The 18,519-nt window shown below is 40.6% G+C and overlaps 1 protein-coding gene across 1 annotated transcript in view; it reads left to right on the forward strand.

Moving 5' to 3' along the window:
* Positions 1 to 14,455, forward strand: part of LOC139020176 (ankyrin repeat domain-containing protein 26-like) — a 114,383-nt gene extending 99,928 nt beyond the window's left edge. Inside the window, exons 23-26 of the mRNA XM_070429947.1 lie at positions 1,121 to 1,357; positions 7,150 to 7,262; positions 8,494 to 8,611; positions 14,168 to 14,455. Coding sequence (XP_070286048.1) covers positions 1,121 to 1,357; positions 7,150 to 7,262; positions 8,494 to 8,611; positions 14,168 to 14,455 — 756 coding nt within the window. The remainder of the gene's footprint in view (positions 1 to 1,120; positions 1,358 to 7,149; positions 7,263 to 8,493; positions 8,612 to 14,167) is intronic.
* Positions 14,456 to 18,519: the final 4,064 nt, after the last annotated feature.

The following is an 18,519-nucleotide window of genomic DNA, read 5'->3' on the forward strand; positions in this document are numbered from 1 at the left end:
GTGGGTTTTCTTGACAATCAAGTTCAGATTTCCCATATGAACTGAAGTGTAGATGTCGTATGTCATAGTACCTTTCCTCCCCTGGCTCCTTGTCCATTTAGGTTGACATGCTAGTTTTATTCATGCCAATTTGAATTAAATTTGGAAATATTTAGTCTCAAGTAATATGTTCATATGACCTCTTGATCTTTTAAAGGCATCTAATTTTCATTCAATCATAACTTGAAACAAATGTGATGAGTTTTAGCAAATGCATACCTGAATACACTTTCAAATACGATTTACAATTTTGTTTGAATATTTTTACAAATAATGTGGTCTTATTTCTCAAGTTAAGGCCTAATTACTATCATTTGGAGCTGTTTGTCCAAGACAGAGAGCATTGTAGGTCTCTGTGATTTACTAATTTGGCATTGGATCTCCATTTCAGACTACTGAGGGGTGGCAGGATTTATGTGTAGCAGGGAGGGAGGTCAAGGCCAGGCTACCTAGGGTCTTAAAGACCCTTGGAATGACTTCACTTTTCTTTTCAGATAGGAACCTATTGGAAGGATTTGAGCAGGGGATTGAAAGTTCCAGGAACTCTGAAATTAATTGAAACCTCTGGTTAGAAAGAAATAAAGAGAGAAAATGTTTCATAATATTGAAGTTACTACCACTGGATCCACTTACATACCCATTTTTCTTTGCGATGTCAGTAGATTGTAAAGCTTTGAGATTCATGAGGGGTGGAGGAGGGATTGAGAGTGGGGCTGAGTCAGCTGTCTAAGCAACCTAATACTGATTAGGCAGGAGGATTACATTTTCTGTGACTTTTACCTGATTTAGCAAACAAGAACCTGTCCATATGAGGAAAAGAAGGTGAATTGAGTCAGGTAATGATACTTTGAAAGTTACATTTTATGTTAATAATATATGACTCTAGCAAAATACATCTAGGGTGGGCAAAAGTAAATTTATAGTTGTTTCATATGGAGAGGAATATTCTAAGTAGTAAGTAACCTTCTCAAAACTGTAAACCTCCTTTTGCCCAATCCTGTATGTGGATTTATCTATCATTAACATAATTTAATAATAATGTGATTTATAAAATCAGTGACAGAAATATCTTACTTACTAGGCAGTCGTGAGACAGCTTCAAGGAGAACTGGCTGATACCCAAAGAAAACTGAGACAACTTCAAGGAGAACTGGTTGATACCCAAAGAAAACTGAGACAACTTCAAGGAGAACTGGCTGATACCCAAAGGAAACTATCTATGACAGAGGATTCACTGAAGGTTGAACCACATCATTGTATGTGTTCAGAATATCAAATACAAGAGTTGCAGAAGGAATTAGATGAAAGCAGAAGTCAAGTATGTATGAAATTTAACATGTCATCGTTCATCTATAGCTGGTTAAATAATATGAAGTGTTTTAGGATACAACTATTCATGGGCAGCTTTCTTTTGTATTTTCATTGTGATTAATTTATTATAATTTTATTATCTTTATAGTGCACTTATTTCTTAAACCCTGGCTTTTATTCTGCCATTTGTATTTTATGCTCTTTTATTATAATATTTACCCTTAGGAATATTCACAATTATGCATCATTCTTCATAGAAGGCAAAAGGCTTTTCTTCCCCTACAAAACAATATTTTCAGTGATATTTCCATTATCTTGATGAGGCAGCCAGATCAAATAAGAGGATAGTGCTGAAGGAAATGTTCCAGAAAATTGTTTTATGTCTTATCTTCACTTTGGTGAATCCATATTCCATAGATTTCAGAATAAGTTGTACAGGAGGTCGTTATAGTAACCAATAGAAGTAGGCGTGTCCTTCATTCTCACTCACTTAGAAATGAAAGCTTGGATATATTCAGATCATTGTAATATGTATAACCACAACAGTCAATTAAGAACATTAAATCTAGATCTCCTACTAATATTTAAAAAAAACTGTATCGATACAATTCACATAGCCACATATAATTGGCAAATTTAAATTGTATGATTTAATATTTTGAAACATATATATTTGTGCATCTGTCACCTCAATCAATTATAGAATATTTTTATCTCTCCAAACACCAACTATACACCTCTTAGCAGTTGCCACCAGCTTATCATCTTGCCCTGCACCAGGCAACAATCAGCCGAATTTCTGTCTCCATTGATTTGCTTATTCTGAATATTATATGTATATGTATATATATATATATATATATATGTAATCACATATGTATATATTTCATATATATATATGTAATCACACAAATTGCAGTTCTTTGTGATGGGCTCTTTTCATTTGATGTCACATTTTAAAGGTTCATCCACATTATAACATATATAAATATTTTATTCATTTATTTTTATTGCTGAACAATATTTCATTGTGCTGCTCAATCCTTTATCCATTCATCAGTTGAGGCACCTTTGTGTTGCTTTCACTTTTAGGCTATTCATAATTGTACTATGATCCTGAGTATACAAGTCATTGTGTGAACATAGGTTTTCGTATCCTGTCCATTGGATTTTAACTCTGGCCAATAACTGGGATGATTTCAGCAACTCTCCACCTTTACTCTTGCTGTCTATTCTGTCTTTTCAGGTTCTGTTCCCGGTGACTAATGCTTCATCTATTCAGACCTGGCTCCCAATCTTTCCTTCTCCATGAAGCGTACGCTCACTGTTGGAACTCTCACTGAACTCATTTTCTTCCAGAACTTGTCATCTAATCTGTGATAATATGTTAGCACCTAATTTCACATGGTTTTGATTTTCTTCATGAAGGAGAATCTTGTCTTTCTGAATATAATTAGTCTGTGGAGGCTATTATTTGATATGATGGTGCCTGTGTTTGTGTACATTGAAAATATTTCAGGTTAACTATTGTTAGGATACAATTAAATGCTTTTATATCACTGGTGGTCTTGGGATTCAAACCCACATACTTGAACAACACAATGATGAGCTGAGGAGTCAAAATTAGCAAGAAGATAGCTCTAGATTTTTCAAGACTTCAAAGTATATAGTTGAGTAAGCCAGTGAAAAGAACTTCCGGAGACTTCCATAGGTTAGGTCTCTATGGAATAGGAAACTATTATTATTTTTTAAAGGCCAATAATTGATAAACTATTGCTTGTAAAAAGCATTTGCATTATAAGAGAAAAACAAGACACAGAAAGTTGGTCAACATCCAAAGGGTAAAGGCGCCCCCAAATTCAGAACATAACGGTCATACACTCAATGTAGCACCAATAAGAATCAACATAAAATGTACCAGACCAGCTATCTCCAAAGGTGGTCCGTATCACTCATGGCTTATGAGTATATGGCTGAAGATATTGTCTATGAAAGCAAGAAGGGAGAAAGAAATAAAAAGTACAGGTGACCTTAGTACAGGGGTCAAGGCTTGAAACATTGATTAAGGAACCTGGTTTGATCTGCTGAGGTTTATGGATCTCTGATAGGATTTTTTTTTTTAATATATTTTATTGATTTTTTACAGAGAGGAAGGGAGAGAGATAGAGAGTTAGAAACATCGATGAGAGAGAAACATCGATCAGCTGCCTCCTGCACATCTCCCACTGGGGATGTGCCCGCAACCAAGGTACATGCCCTTGACCAGAATCGAACCTGGGACCTTTCAGTCCGCAGGCCGATGCTCTATCCACTGAGCCAAACTGGTTTTGGCGTCTGATAGGATTTTTAAAAAGAAATAGACTGATCTCTATAATTCTGTCTCTATTTTGCTTGGTAGTTCAGCTTGTTCATTAAATGCCACATCTGAGGGAAATCATATGGTACTTGTCTGTTGGTTGTGTTGATGGTGTTGGGTGTGGTGCAGGGGTGAAGTGAAAAAGGAAAAAATAATAGAGAAAACCCATGAACATTGACAACATTGTGGTGATTTGTGTAATGTGAGAGTTTGTGTGGCAATGGAAGAGACCATAGAGGGGATACAGGTGGATAGAAAGAAAAAAAAAAAAGAGTAGTGATATAGGAAAAAAAAGAAAATTGTGAGCCTGGATGATGAACTATGGAGGATCAATACAATATTCTATCTTCTGCTTCTGGTTAGATAATCTCTATAATAAAAGGTTAAAAGGATCCTCTTAGATTAACACTGTCTGTGTCTGCTGCTAGACTGGAGCTCCCCTAATTCATGTTTGCATAGTATTCCTCTTCTACATCTGTCTGAATTTGATATTATCAGTTTTGATCTTATCAGCTTTCTGAAGTTTAGGGATTCTTAGGTTGATGCTATTATCTTCCTGTCATTAGAAAGTCCTCATAATTTCTGTTGTATTGATTATATACTTATGTTCATATGACAAGTATATAATCTCTAGCCATATCTTTAACTTAAATATTCAAAACATCAGATTTAAGTTATTAACTTAAATATTCAAAGACAATCTACACTAATAAAAAAGAAACATGGTGCCGAAACCGGTTTGGCTCAGTGAATAGAGCATCGGCCTGCAGACTGAAAGGTCCCAGGTTGGATTCCGGTCAAGGGCATGTACCTTGGTTGCGGGCACATCCCCAGTAGGAGATGTGCAGGAAGCAGCTGATCGATGTTTCTCCCTCATCGCTGTTTCTAACTCTCTATCTCTCTCCCTTCCTCTCTGTAAAAAATCAATAAAATATATATTTAAAAAAAAAGAGAAACATGGTAATTAGCATAGGACAGCTACCCTTCCCATTGCCTAATCAGCATATCCTTATGCAAATTAACTGTCAGCCAAGATGGCGGCCAGCAGCCAGGCAGCTGGAAGAAAACATGAGGCTTGCTTGCTCCAGCGACTGCAGACTCCAACATTCCCCGCCTTACTTGCCGGCCTCTGAGCTGCAACTCTAAGCATCTATGTTGCAAATATAGAAGCTAAACAAAACCCCAGAAACCGGCTTTCAGTCAGCGGACATCAGGCAGCCGACCGCAACATTGTATCAAATACAGAAGGTATAGGCTAGAAACCTGCTTTCAGCAGCCGAAGCCTCAGAGCTAAAGCTGGCCCAGAATATAAAAAAAGAAAAGAAAAAAGGAGTGGTTGGGAGCTTCAGTCACCCACCAGCCGGAAAACGGCCCTCAGCCCGTCACCCAGGCTGGGCAGGCACCCCAGTGGGGACGCCCACCCTGATCCAGGACACCTCTCATGGTAAACCAGTCGGCCCCCACCCATGCACCAGGCCTCTATTCTATATAGTAAAAGGGTAATATGCCTCCCGGCACCAGGATCAGCAGAGCAGCAAGGCTCCCGTCACTGGGATCAGTGTGACAGGGGGCAGCGCCCAAAGCCCCTGATCTCCCTGTGGCTCTGTGAGTGACAGGGGGCAGGGCCACATCCTCCCTATCCACCCTGCTCTGTTCATAACAGGGGAAGGCGCCCCAACCCCCTGATCAGCCCTGCTCTGTGCCTGATAGGGGGGAGCTCCCCAATCCCCTGATCGCCCTGCAGCTCTGTGTTTGACAGGGTGAGGCGCACCAACCCCCTGATCGGCCCTGCTCTGTGCATGACAGGGTGTGGCGCCCCCCCCCCCCCCACCTTAGGCCCTGCTCTGTGTGTGACAGGGTAGAGCCATAACCTCTCCATAGGCCCTGCCCTGGGGGTGACAGTGGCGGCGCCCCAACACCCTGATCGGCCCTGCTCTGTGGGTGATAGAGGGTGGCGCCCCAACCCCCCTCCACGGGCCATGCTCTGTGTGTGACAGGGTAGAGCCATAACCTCCCCATTGGCCCTGCCCTGAGTGTGACAGGGTGCAGCACCCCAACACCCTGATCCGCCCTGCTCTGTGTGTCACAGGGGGCGGTGCCCCAACTCGCCTATCAGCCCTACTCTGTGAGTGACAGGGTGGAGCTCCTTAACACCCTGATTGGCACTGCTCTTTGTGTAACAGGGGGTGGCGCCTCAACTCCCCAATAGGCCCTGCTCTGAGCCTGACCAGGAGCTGCACCTAGGGATTGGACGTGCCCTCTGCCACCTGGGAGCAGGCCTAAGCCAGCAGGTCGTTATCTCCCAAGGGGTCCCAGATTGCGAGAGGGCACAGGCCGGGCTGGGGGACCCCCCCAGTGCACAAATTTTTGTGCACCAGGCCTCTAGTCAGATTATAAAACAAGGTATGGAGTATCTTAAACTTGTTACTTCTTATCCTCAACTGCAATGTAGTTCTAGTCTATGGCTTTCAACAGGTGAAGAAAAATAGCCAAATAACCATGCTACCACTTCATATCCCTCAAAACAAGCAAAAATAAAGATAAAGATAAATAAAAATGGAATTGAAAGAGTTGAGGACTGTACATCATCGTCACTGTTTAGAAATGCACTGTGGTTGCACAACCAGACCGAGAGAGTGTATGTGGTCATTGTTATCAGTTTCTGCTGAGAAGTCAAGCATTAAAGGACTACAAAAGATGATCCTCAAATTTTTTTAGTGCAATTATAGGATTGAAATTCTGATTCTAATACAAAAGAAAAGAATGAGTGGTTAAAATATGAATATGCGGATGAGACCTCGTAGTAAAAATGTTAGAATTTAATGGAAGGGGACAATAGGACGATAGAAAAGGCTACACAAGTCAAGTAAAAGTTATGTTTACTATATACTATAGAAAAGACGCTTTATTGAAAGAGAAAAGTGTGTAATAGAAAAGGAGAAACTGAAACCTATGGAAGAAAACTTACAGAGAATGAGAGTCTTTATCTCATTCTAAGTCAGATTATCATCATAAGGTAATGGGAAGTGATGGGAATTTTTCAAAGATGACCTTAGTAAGATGTGATTGAATACAACCTGGAATATCTTGACCTATTGATGAAAATGTATCTAGGGCACCTTTAGAAACTGAAAGGTCAACGTAGCCTTAAAGAGTATTTTAGCACTTACTATTTTATATATCAAACATCTGTTTTAACAAATTTTGACAATTTTATTTCCAGAAAGAAAGTTGTGGAAATGTAAAGTCAATTTAAGCTGCTGTAAGAAGTCATTTTTCTTGAAATCTGTACTGATTGGCATCTAGTTTATAAACCCGTCTACTACATTTCCTAAACTTGTGCACACATATTATTCCTGAACCCAGGAGAAATCACATTTTTAAGAAAGAACAGTAAATCTCTAGATTCCCACAAATAATTTTCTTTAATTTTTTTTTCAAAGTGTCAGCGTCAAAAGGAAGAATTAAAGAAATACATTGATTTAAATATATCTCTGCAACAGAGCTTACATGAAGAAATCAAGAAAAAGAGGGATCTAGAAAAACCAATGGCCAGGTAAAATTATAGCTCAGATCATTTCTACCACGAATTAAGATTTATCAGTCACTTACTTTATTAAAACCAAAATAAAAGATTATTTTCTATCTGTAATTTTCATAATTAAACAAATTGTCCTAATTAAAAATTGTCTGCAGAAACAGCACAATATGAAACTGTTTTGATGGCTATAATATTATACTTTTAATTTAATGATTCCTTAAACCATAATGAGGATGCCTTTTGCATATCCTGTCAAGTGCAAGTTCCACGTCTATCTTGAATGTTTATTTCTGCAAAATATCTTCTCTGTCTGCTGATCTTCTTTCCTAGTGTGCGTCCCTTCAGCATTCAAATAGGCTAATATCTTGGTTTGGCTTATCTTTCTCTCTCTCTTTTTTTAGTTATAAAAGATATCATACATACAAAAATGTCCGTATGACCTAAAGAAGAAGTGGGGTAATCCTGTTTTTACCACTCATAGAAACACAACAGCATCTTTCCCATATCTTGGAAGACCCACGTGGTTTCCTTTCAGTTTATTGGCTGAGTTCTGAAGTTTGTTCTCTGATTCTCATCATCAGTGCTTTTCTTCTCACTTAACTGTTTTTTTTTATTTCATAGTCCTTTCATTTTGTTAACTTTGTGCCAGCAAAGATCTCTTCTTAAAGCAGACTTGAGGACACTGTTACACAACATCTCTCTGACTTCCCTTCTTCTAAAGCCCTTCTCCTTCCCCATTTCCCCTTACACTCAGACTTCAAAGAGTTTTTTTTCCTGCTTCTTCTCCTATTTTGTATGATCTGGTTGATGTTCCTCCTTTTCTTTCCTTCTTGTAGATTGTTGTCAGTAGGTACCAAAAGGTATTTTGTGTCTTTTCAAAATTTCACATATCATTATGCTTTACTTCTTCCCCTTGGATACTTTATCTCTGGGTTTTAGTTGATATTAGGTAAAAGGTTCATGTTTTATATTAACATAGTAAAATGAATATTAATAATAACTTACTTATAAGAGCTCTATACAGTTACTATATTAACTCTATTTCACACAAGTCATGACTTGTCTTTCATCTTATTCATATAAGATTATAATTTAGCTAGTATGTTTTCAAACAAATTAGACTGGGACAAATAAGAGGATCATAATTTATAGATTTGTTTATTTTATATGAAGGAACATAATATCTGTTTAATTCATAAATATTTACTCTGAAAAAATTTGACACTTTTTTTGTACATTTCTGCAGATTTCAGGAACCTTTAAACATTTCAAAAAGGAATCTCAACAAAGAGTTCAGTTTTGACAGAGATTTAAATCCAAGTTTAATAGAAATGAAAATGAAGACTGACAGGTTAATACAGGAGGTAATTATAATTCATTGTTGGGGCCCCAAAATACCTAATTTGGGGAAATAGATATCATTCAATGTTTTGAACAGTGAAATATATATTTTTCTATTTATTTTAAAGACTTGTCATCAGGGAAAAAGGCAGCATTTTCTTTACCACTTTTCCATAAAAAGGGCCTACTGTTAACTCTCCATGTCTTAAGCCCTGCCACCGGCACCAAATCACAAAGCTTTTGGAAGCAGCTTTATTGAGACATAATGAACATACCATGCAGGTCACTCATTTAACTGTACAATTCAGTGGTGTTTTCTGCATTCAAAGAGTTCCACAGTCATCATCACAATCACCTTGAGGACATTTTCATCCCCCTAAAAAGTAGCCCTGTGCCCTTTAGCAACCACCCTGTGCCAGCTTCCACTTCCTCACTCTTTCTAGCCCTAGGGGACCACTACTGTCCTCTCATTCTCCCTAGAGTTGTCTATTCTGCACATATTTATCAGTGGAATGATATGTGCTCCATCAGGACTGCTATTTTATGAAGCATAATGTTGTCAAGGTACTGCTGTCTGTAGCATGTATCACCGGTACTTCATTTCTGTTTATCGCTGAACAACATTTCATTGTATGAAGTGATTACATATTTTTAAATTTACTCATCATTTGATGAACCTTTGGGTTATTTCCACTTCTGGTTTGTTAAAAATGCTGCAATGAGCATCCATGTCAAGTTTTTATGTGCACATATGTTTTCATTCTCTTGGAATCCTATCTAATAAAAGAGAAACATGGTAATTAGCCGTACAGCCACTACCCTCCCCATTGGCTAATCAGGGAGATATGCAAATTAACTGCCAGTCAAGATGGCGGTCGGCAGCCAGGCAGCTTAAAGCTAACAGGAGGCTTGCTTGCTTCAGTGACAAAGGACTCCAACGTTCCCCACCTGACTTGCCGGCCTCTCACCTGCAACTCTAAGCAACTATGTTGCAAATATAGAAGCTAAACAAAACTTCAGAAACCTGCTTTATTCAGCCGGGCTTCAGCCAGCTGGACCACAACATTGTATCAAATACAGAAGCTAAACAAAAGCCCGAAACCTGCTCTCAGTAGCCGAAGCCTCAGAGCTAAAGCTGGCCCAGAATAAAAAAGAAAAAAGGAAAAAAGGAGCGGTAGGGAGCTTCAGTCACCCACCAGCCTGAAAACAACCTTCAGCCCCTCACCCAGGCTGGCCAGGGACCCCAGTGGGGACTCCCACCCTGATCTAGGACACCCTTCAGGGCAAACTAGCCAGCCCCCACCCATGCACAAGGCCTTTATTCCATATAGTAAATGGATAATATGCCTCCCAGCAACGGGATCAGCGGAGCCACGAGACCTCCCGGCATCGGGATCAGCGTGACAGGGGGCAGCGCCCAAACCCCCGTTCCTGCCCCAGGCTACTTGCCCCCCCCCTCTAGGGCTCGCCTCCACTGCCCCAGTGTCTTTGTCAGTTGGTTATGCTAATATGCATGGATACAAATCCTTTGGTTTATCTCTAACCCTACCTTCTTGTCCCTTGTTTCTGGATCTATTTTTGTGCATCAGTTTCTGTTGATCATTATGCCGTACATCTGAGTGATATCATATCATAGTCATCATTCTGGGACTGGCTTGTGTCACTTAGCATAATGCTCTCCGGTTGCATCCATACTGTTGCAAATGGTAAAAGTTCCTTCTTTTTTATAGCAGTGTAGTTTTCCATTGAGTAGATGTACCACGATTTTCAATTCATTCATGTGTTTATCAGCACTTAGGCTGTGTCTAAATCTTAGCTATTGTAAATTGTGCTGCTCTGAACATAGGAGTCCATATATCCTTTCTGGTTGGTGTTTCTGGTTTATTGGAATATATTCCTAGAAGTGGGATTACTGGGGTAAATAGGAGTTCCATTTTAACTATTTGAGGCAGCTCCATACTGTTTTCCACACTGGCTGCACCAGTCTGCATTCCCACCAGCAGTGCAGGAGGGTTCTTTTTAGTCAAGACAGTCTCTTCAATAAATGGTGCTGGGACATTTGGTCAGATACATGCAAAAAATGAAACTATATCACCAGCTTACACCATACACAAAAACAAACTCAAAATGGTTAAAGGTCTTAAATGTAAACCATTAAAATCTTAGAAGACTCCAGAGGCAGCAAAATATCAGACATATGTTGTAGTAATATCTTTACCAATACATCTCCTAGGACAATATACACTTTGCTCTGTCCTTTTCATAAGAAATGACCTGTGCTTACAGCTCTTGTCTCAGCCTGCTTCCTCCCTGTAGAACATCTGAAACCCTCAGGCCTCCTTTAATTGTGTACTGTGTTGGTCTCCCTTCAGGAGCTAGCAGGCAGAATTTGTGCTACTACAATTCTCTTAGGAGCTTTGAGTTTCCTGTGAATTTAATTGGGGTTCATGGCATTAGAAAAGCCACCTTACAAATAGTTTTCTGATAAGCTCTTCACCTGGGGCTTCCTGGAGGTGTTGTAGGACAGTGCCCTTAAAATTCTGAAAATCCTTGATGGAATTTGAGGCACCACGTTAATGTTTCTGAGATCTTAAGGACTTTCATATGCCATGGCTTCATCCTTAGAGCCTGTTTTACTGGATTTGAAGTTAGCCCAGAAAGCCATTTCTTTGCTTTCATATTATTTGACAAATGGACATGAAGGAACAGCTATAAGTGGGAAGTGAGTACTTGAAAGCCATAAATCCAGGTTCTTTTATAGTTAACTAGAGGCCCGTTGCACAAAAATTTGTGCACTAGGGGGGAAAAGGCGGTTCCTCAGCCCAGCCTGTGCCCTCTCGCAGTCTGGGAGCCTTCGGGAGATAACGACCTGCTGGCTTAGGCCTGCTCCTGGGTGGCAGAGGGCAGGCCCAATCCCTAGGTTCAGCCCCTGGTCGGGCGCAGAGCAGGGCCGATTGGGGAGTTGGGACGCCACCCCCTGTCATGCACAGAGCAGGGCGGATCAGGAGGTTGCGATGCCACCCTCAGTCACGCTCAGTGTAGAGCCGTTTGGGAGGTTGGGGTGCTGCCCCCTGTCACACTCAAGGCAGGGTCGATGGGGAGGTTGCGACACCACCCCCTGTCATGCACAGAACAGGGAGGATCAGGTGGTTGGGGCACCACACCCTGTCACACTCAGGGCAGGGCCGATGGGGAGGTTTTGGCTCTACCCCTTCACACACAGAGCAGGGCCTATGGGGGTGGGGGGAGGTTGGGGTGCCTTCCCCTGTCTCGAACAGAGCAGGGCGGATAAGGAGGTTGCGGCCCCGTCCCCTGTCACACACAGAGCCACAGGGCGATCAGGGGGTTTGGGCACTGCCCCCTGTCACGCTGATAATGGTGTGGGGAGGCCTCGTGGCTCCGCTGATCGCGGTGCTAGGAGGCATATTACCCTTTACCTATATAGGTTAGAGGCCTGGTGCACGGGTGGGGGCCGGCTGGTTAGCCCTGAAGGGTGTCCTGGATCAGGCTGGGAGTCCTGACTGGAGTGCCTGGCCAGTCTGGGTGAAGGACTGAGGGCTGTTTTCAGGCTGGCGGGTGACTGAAGCCCCCAATCACTCTTTTTTTTCTTTTAGTTTTTATTCTGGGCCAGCTTTAGCTCTGAGGCTTGGCTCCAACTCTTAGGCCACAGCTGCTGAAAGCAGGTATCTGGTTTGTTTGGGTTCTATAATCAAAACACTGTTTCAACTCCAGCTCTGAGTTCCTGCCTGGCAGAAAGCAGGTTTCTGGTGTTTTGTTTAGCTTCTATATATGTAACAATGTTTCAAACTGCAAGCTTAGAGGCCAGCAGAGACGGCGAACGTTGGCTTCCTCCATCACTGAAGCAAGCAAACCTCATGTTCCCTTCAAGCTGCCTGGCTGCTTGCTGCCATCTTGGCTGGCAGTTAATCTGCATATCGCCCTGATTAGCCAATGGGAAGGGTAGCGGTGTGACGCCAATTTGCATGTTTCTTTTTTATTAGTGTAGATTGTCTTTCTTTAGCTTATCTTTCTCATTGATTTCAATTTCAGCAGCTTCCTAGAGAGAATCCCTGTCATCTTCATTCAGTGTCACTTTTTTCACTTGCCCAGAAACCCTTGCTGTCAGCCTCCTCAGGAGCCATGAGGGCTTTTCTCAGTGTTTCTTGGAGGCCCTCTTGGCATTCATTTTCACACTTCAATACATTATGTCGGGTTCCACCTACCTCCTGTTCAGAGGCATTCCCATGAGTGTGTGTTTCTTTCTTAGCATCAGCACTCTATTGTTCTATCAATATCTGTGCCAGTTATTTATTTCAGTTTAATAAAACATTTCCAAACCTCCTATCTTAACTTAGCATTTCCTTTGTTCACAAATCTGCAGTGAGGCCACCTCATTTCCTTTCCACCAGCTGGTATGACATGAAGCTGAGAAATGGAATCATCTTGAGGCTGGTTCACTCTCTGGTTAGACAGTTGCAGAAGGCTTTTGGCTGGGACATTCACTGGGGCAGTCTCAGTTGGATACCTGTGTGAGGACTGGCCATATAGCCTGGGCTGTTTTGTTCTGCTCAACATGGCGGCTAGATTCCCAGGGTGAGCTCCCCTAGGGAGAAAGTCAGATGGCACCCCGACATAGCAGTCACACAACAGTTACCATATCCTATTCACCACAACCCAGTGAGCACTCAGGCCAGCACCTATTTCATGGACAAGTGCCAAACAATCTGGAGACATGCTTCAAAAACTCGGCATCACTCACCTTGTCTTACCAAAGAATCATTGTATGCAAAGGAAAGTAGTTCTTCCCAAGTTGTTGTCATTGACATTCCAGCAAGTTTGTTGTTATTGATGGCCGTTGTTTTTGTTTAGTCTGCTCCCTTATCTTGTGGGATGTAACAAAGAATTTCAAGATAGCACTATTGAATCAAGCCCCCTCCCCCATTTCATTGGTTCTGAAAAATGTAGGGCTCATCTTGCTAAAGTTGTACAGGGAGAGATGCAATTTCTCAGTAAACCAGGCAATCATCTCATCATGGAATGCAATTCAAATTAGCATCAAAAGTTTGTAGTTCGTAAAAGAATTATGGCACTAGAGTCCAAATATATAAGATTCATTAATTAATCTATTTTGGAAGTGCAATTTTTGGAGGCATTTAGTGAATCAGTCCTGAATACTTCAATATGATATCCCTAAAAATGTTTTTTAAATTGTGAAGTGTTAAGATGGGGGAAGAGGAATTGGACTTTCTACTAAGAGGCAATGTATATTCATTTTGTGGAGGAGAGACATGAAAAAGTCATAGAAAAGAAAGAGTCTAAAATCAAGTGCAGACGTTATGTGGCAAAGACAAGGATAGTAAATCTATTTCTGGGCTTCCTGGTCATTTTCACTTTGGCCTTGATTCTGAGTAACTCAAGGTTTCCACATTTTAAGACTCTACCAAAGTGCAGATAAAATTTATTGCTATTGGATTTGTTTCAGAATTTTGTGTTGTTAAACTATAAAGAACTTAAATAAAAAAAATTTCAGACCGGTGTCCATATCTTCATAACCAAACTCTATTCTTTTATTCATGCAGACTGAGGAGTTTATAGCCGCTTCAACATGTAATCATAGCCCTGAAGATAATACTGATCAGTTGGAGGAAGAAATGAAAGAACTTCAAAAGAAGTGTGATCAAATGACGTCTAGAAGAGCGTCGTGGAAACAAGAAATAATAAGAGTCCAAAGACAAAGGGAAATTAATAGGGCAAAACACCTTCAAGAATTACAGCGGCTAGACAAAATTGGAGAATGTGCAAGACCTGACATAGCATACAGAAGAGAACAAGTCAGGCAATTTTACCAGGATTTTTTCCCCCTTTAATATGCTTTACTTCATTTTACTGCAAATTAAACACTGGATACAGGCAGTGTATGTGTTTTCCATTCTTCCCCTAATAGCAGCTTGTTCTTTAGATTTCAGGAAGAAAGGTGGCAAATTTCGCCTTTCAGTATGTTAGTTTCCATCATTCCCATCACTGAGTTGAGCTTATAGAATGATTTTTACTAGGGGATCTTTTTATTTTCAAGGTCATTGATGAAAAACAAGACTAGTAGGAAAATATAAAAGCCATGATTAAAATACTATACAACTAGAGGCCTGGTGAACAAAAATTTGTGCACTCGGGTGGGTCCCTCAGCCCGGCCTGTGCCCTCCCTCCATCTGAGGCCCCTTGGGGACCCCTTCCTCTGGCTAATAGCTTTTTGATGGAGTCTTTAGGGTTTTTCATGTATAATCTCATGTCATCAGCAAATACAGACAGTTTTATTTTTTTCCAATTTGGATGTCTTTTATTTCTTCTTCTTGTCTAATTGCAGTGGCTAATACTTCCAGTACTATGTCGAACAGAATAGCGAGAGTGGGCATCCCTGTCTTGTTACTGTTCATAGGGGAAATGATTTTAGTTTATGTCCATTGAGTATGATGTTGGCTGTGGGTTTGTCATATATGGCTTATATTATGTTGAGGAATGATCCTTCTATTCCCACCTTGCTGAGAGTTTTTATCAAAAATGGGTGTTGAATTCTGTCAAATGCTTTTTCTGCATCAATTGATATGACTATGTGGTTTTTTTCCTTCAATTTGTTTATGTGATGTATCACGTTAATTGATTTGTGGATATTGTATCATCCTTGCATTTCTGGGATAAATCCTACTTGGTCATGCTGTATGATCTTTCTGATGTACTGCTGGATCCAATTTGCTAAGATTTTGTTGAGGATTTTGGCATCTATGTTCATGAGGGATATTGGCCTGTAATTCTCTTTCATTGTGTTGTCTTTGCCTGGTTTTGGTATTAGGGTGATGCTGGCTTCATAGAATGAGCTTGGAAGTGTTCCTTCCTCTTGAATTTTTTGTAGTAGTCTGAGGAGGATAGGTTTTAGTTCTTTCTTGAATGTTTGGTAAAACTCCCCTGTGAAGCCGTCTGGTCCTGGGCTTTTGTTTGCTGGAAGCTTTTTGATGACTGCTTTAATTTCTTCCATAGTTATTGGCCTATTGAGATTTTTAGATTCTTCCTGATTGAGTTTTGGAATATTGTATTTTTCTAGGAATTTGTCCATTTCCTCCAGGTTGTCAAGTTTGTTGGAGTAGAATTGTCCATAGTATTTTTTAACAATCATTTGTATTTCTGTGGGGTTTTGTTGTTATTTCACCTCTATCATTTCTGATTTTGTTTATTTGAGTACTCTCTCTTTGCTTCTTGGTGAGCCTGGCTAGAGGTTCATCAATCTTGTTTATCCTTTGAAAGAACCAGCTCTTGTTTTCATTGATTTTCTGTATTGTTTTTTTTTTTTTGGTCTCTATGTCATTTATTTCTGCTCTGATCTTTTTTATCTCTTTCCTTGTGCTCACTCTGGGCTTTAATTGTTGCTCTCTTTCTAATTCTTTGAGATGTAGAGTTAGATGATTTACTACCATTTTTTCTGGTTTGTTGAGGTAGGCCTGTAGGGTTATAAACTTCCCTCTCAGGACTGCTTTCATTGTGTCCCATAGGTTTTGGATTGTTGTGTTCTCATTGTCATTACTTTCCAGGGTGTTTTTAATTTCTTCTTTGATCTCATTGGTAACCCAATCAATATTTAATAACATGCTATTTGGCTTCCAAGTGTTTGAGTGATTTGGGTTGTTTTTATTGTAGTTTATTTCTAATATTCTGTCATTGTGGTCTGAGAAGATGCTCGGTATGATTTCAATCTTCTTAAGTTTGGGGAGACTTTGCTTGTGACCCAATATGTGTTTTATTTTTGAAAATGTCCCATGAGCACTTGAGAAGAATGTATATTCCGTTGCTTTGAGGTGAAATATTCTGAAGATGTCAATTAAGTCCATCTGATCTAGTGAGTCATTTAGGATTGCTGTTTCTTTGCTGAATTTTTGTCTAGATGATTTATCCAGTGATGTCAGTGGTGTATTAAAGTCCCCTACTGTGATTGTATTGTTGTCGATCTCTCCCTTGATATCTTCCAGGAGTTTTTTTTTACATATTTGGGTGTCCCTGCACTGGGTGCATACATGTTTATCAGGGTTATATTTTCTTGTGGTATGGATCCCTTTAGTATTATGAAGTGGCCTTCCTTATCTCTTGTGATGGCCTTCACTTTGAGGTCTATTTTGTCTAAGTATTGCTACCGCAGCTTTTTTTTCATTTCCATTTGCCTGAAAGTTATTTTTCCATCCCTTCACTTTCAGTCTGTGTGAGTCTCATCTTCTGAGGTGGGTCTCTTTGTAGACAGCAAATATATGGATCATGTTGTTTTATCCATTCAGCCACTGGATGTCTTTTGATTGGAGCATTTAGTGCATTTACTTTTAAAGTCATTATTGAAAGGTATATGTTTGTAGCCATTTCTATTTTTTGTGGCTGTTTTCTTTCTTAGCTTTTTCTTTCCTCTTTTTACACCATTCCCTTTAGCATTTCTTGCATGGCTGGCTTGGTGGTGATGAACTCCCTTAGCCTTTTTTTTTTGTCTGTGAAGCTTCTTATTTCCCCTTCAATTTTGAATGATAGCCTTGCTGGATAGAGTATTCTTGGATGCAGTCCTTTGCTTTGCATCTCTTTGTTAGTTTCCGTCCATTCTTTTCTGGCCTGATGTGTTTCTGTTGAGAAATCATTTGATATTCTAATGGGAGATTCCCTGTATGGAACTTTCCGTCTCTCTCTTGGAGCCTTTAACATTCTCTTTTTGTCCTGAACATTTGCCATGGTAATTATGATGTGTCTTGGCGTGGGTCTTTTCGGGTTCATCTTGTTTGTGTGACTTTTTTCTTCCCCATCTCAGGGAAGTTTTCTGATATTATTTCTTCCAATAGATTTTCTAAACCTTGCTCCTTTTTCTGTTCTTCTGACACCCCTATTATCCATATGTTGTTTCATTTCATGTTGTTCCATGGCTCACTAGGCTCTCCTCCTGTCTTTTAATTTTTTTCTCCAATTGCAGTTCAGTTTGGGTGTGTTTTTTTCCCCTGTCTTCTAATTTGCTAATTCGGCTCTCTGCTTCTCCTAGGCTACTGGTGAAACTTTCAATGGTCTTTTTTATTGCAGCTATACAACTCTTCATTTCTTCTTGGTTCTTACATAAGTTAGTGATTTTTTTCCATCCATTTCTTCTTTATTCTTACATAAGTTGTTGATTTTTTTCCTCCATCCGGTTTATGCACTCTAGGACCCTTAATCTGAAATCTTTTTCTGACATTTTGTATGCCTCTGTTTCACTTAGCTGCTTTTCTTTCCTTTGGGGGTTACTTTGTCTACCCATAGTTGATCTCATCTACATACCTAGATGTTGAGTCATTCAGGGGCTACTCCTTGGATGGCTGTGGCTCCTCGTGCTACGGTTGCTCCTTGGGCAGTTGTGGTAGCAGTTGCTCCACAGTTGGCAGCAGCTCCTCTGTTGAGTGCTGTTCACAGCCGTGGTGGCTCCTTTGGTGGTGGGGGGAAGCTTCTCATACAGCTGCTGGTCCTCAGATAGAGCGTGTGCTGATCACGAAGCTGCTGTTCCTTGGATCGTGGCGGGCTACACATGTAGCTGCTACTCCTTGAACTGGGGCAGATTGCTCATGTGGTTGCTCTTCCTTGTATGTGGGCTGGCTGCACGCTGCTATTGCTCCTCTGATGTGGTGGGCTGCTTGTGGGGCTACTGCTCTTTGGACTTGGACAGGTTGATTGCAAGTCTACTGCTCCTTGGATGGAGGGGGGCTACTTGCACGGCTGCTGCTCTTTGGATAGGATTGAGCTGCACCCGTCGCTGCTATTCCTCTCCAGGTGTCTGGTTATGTGTCTTGCTCTCTAGCACTTTAGCCAGACAGGATAAAATTCACCTTAGCACGAGATGACTCAAGGGGAACAAAGCATAAATGTACTCATGACACCAATAACCCCAATATAA

The sequence above is a fragment of the Myotis yumanensis genome, unplaced genomic scaffold (genome assembly GCF_028538775.1).
Source record: "Myotis yumanensis isolate MYYU_CA2020_CCGP unplaced genomic scaffold, mMyoYum1.0.hap1 SCAF_1, whole genome shotgun sequence".
Taxonomy (NCBI): domain Eukaryota; kingdom Metazoa; phylum Chordata; class Mammalia; order Chiroptera; family Vespertilionidae; genus Myotis; species Myotis yumanensis.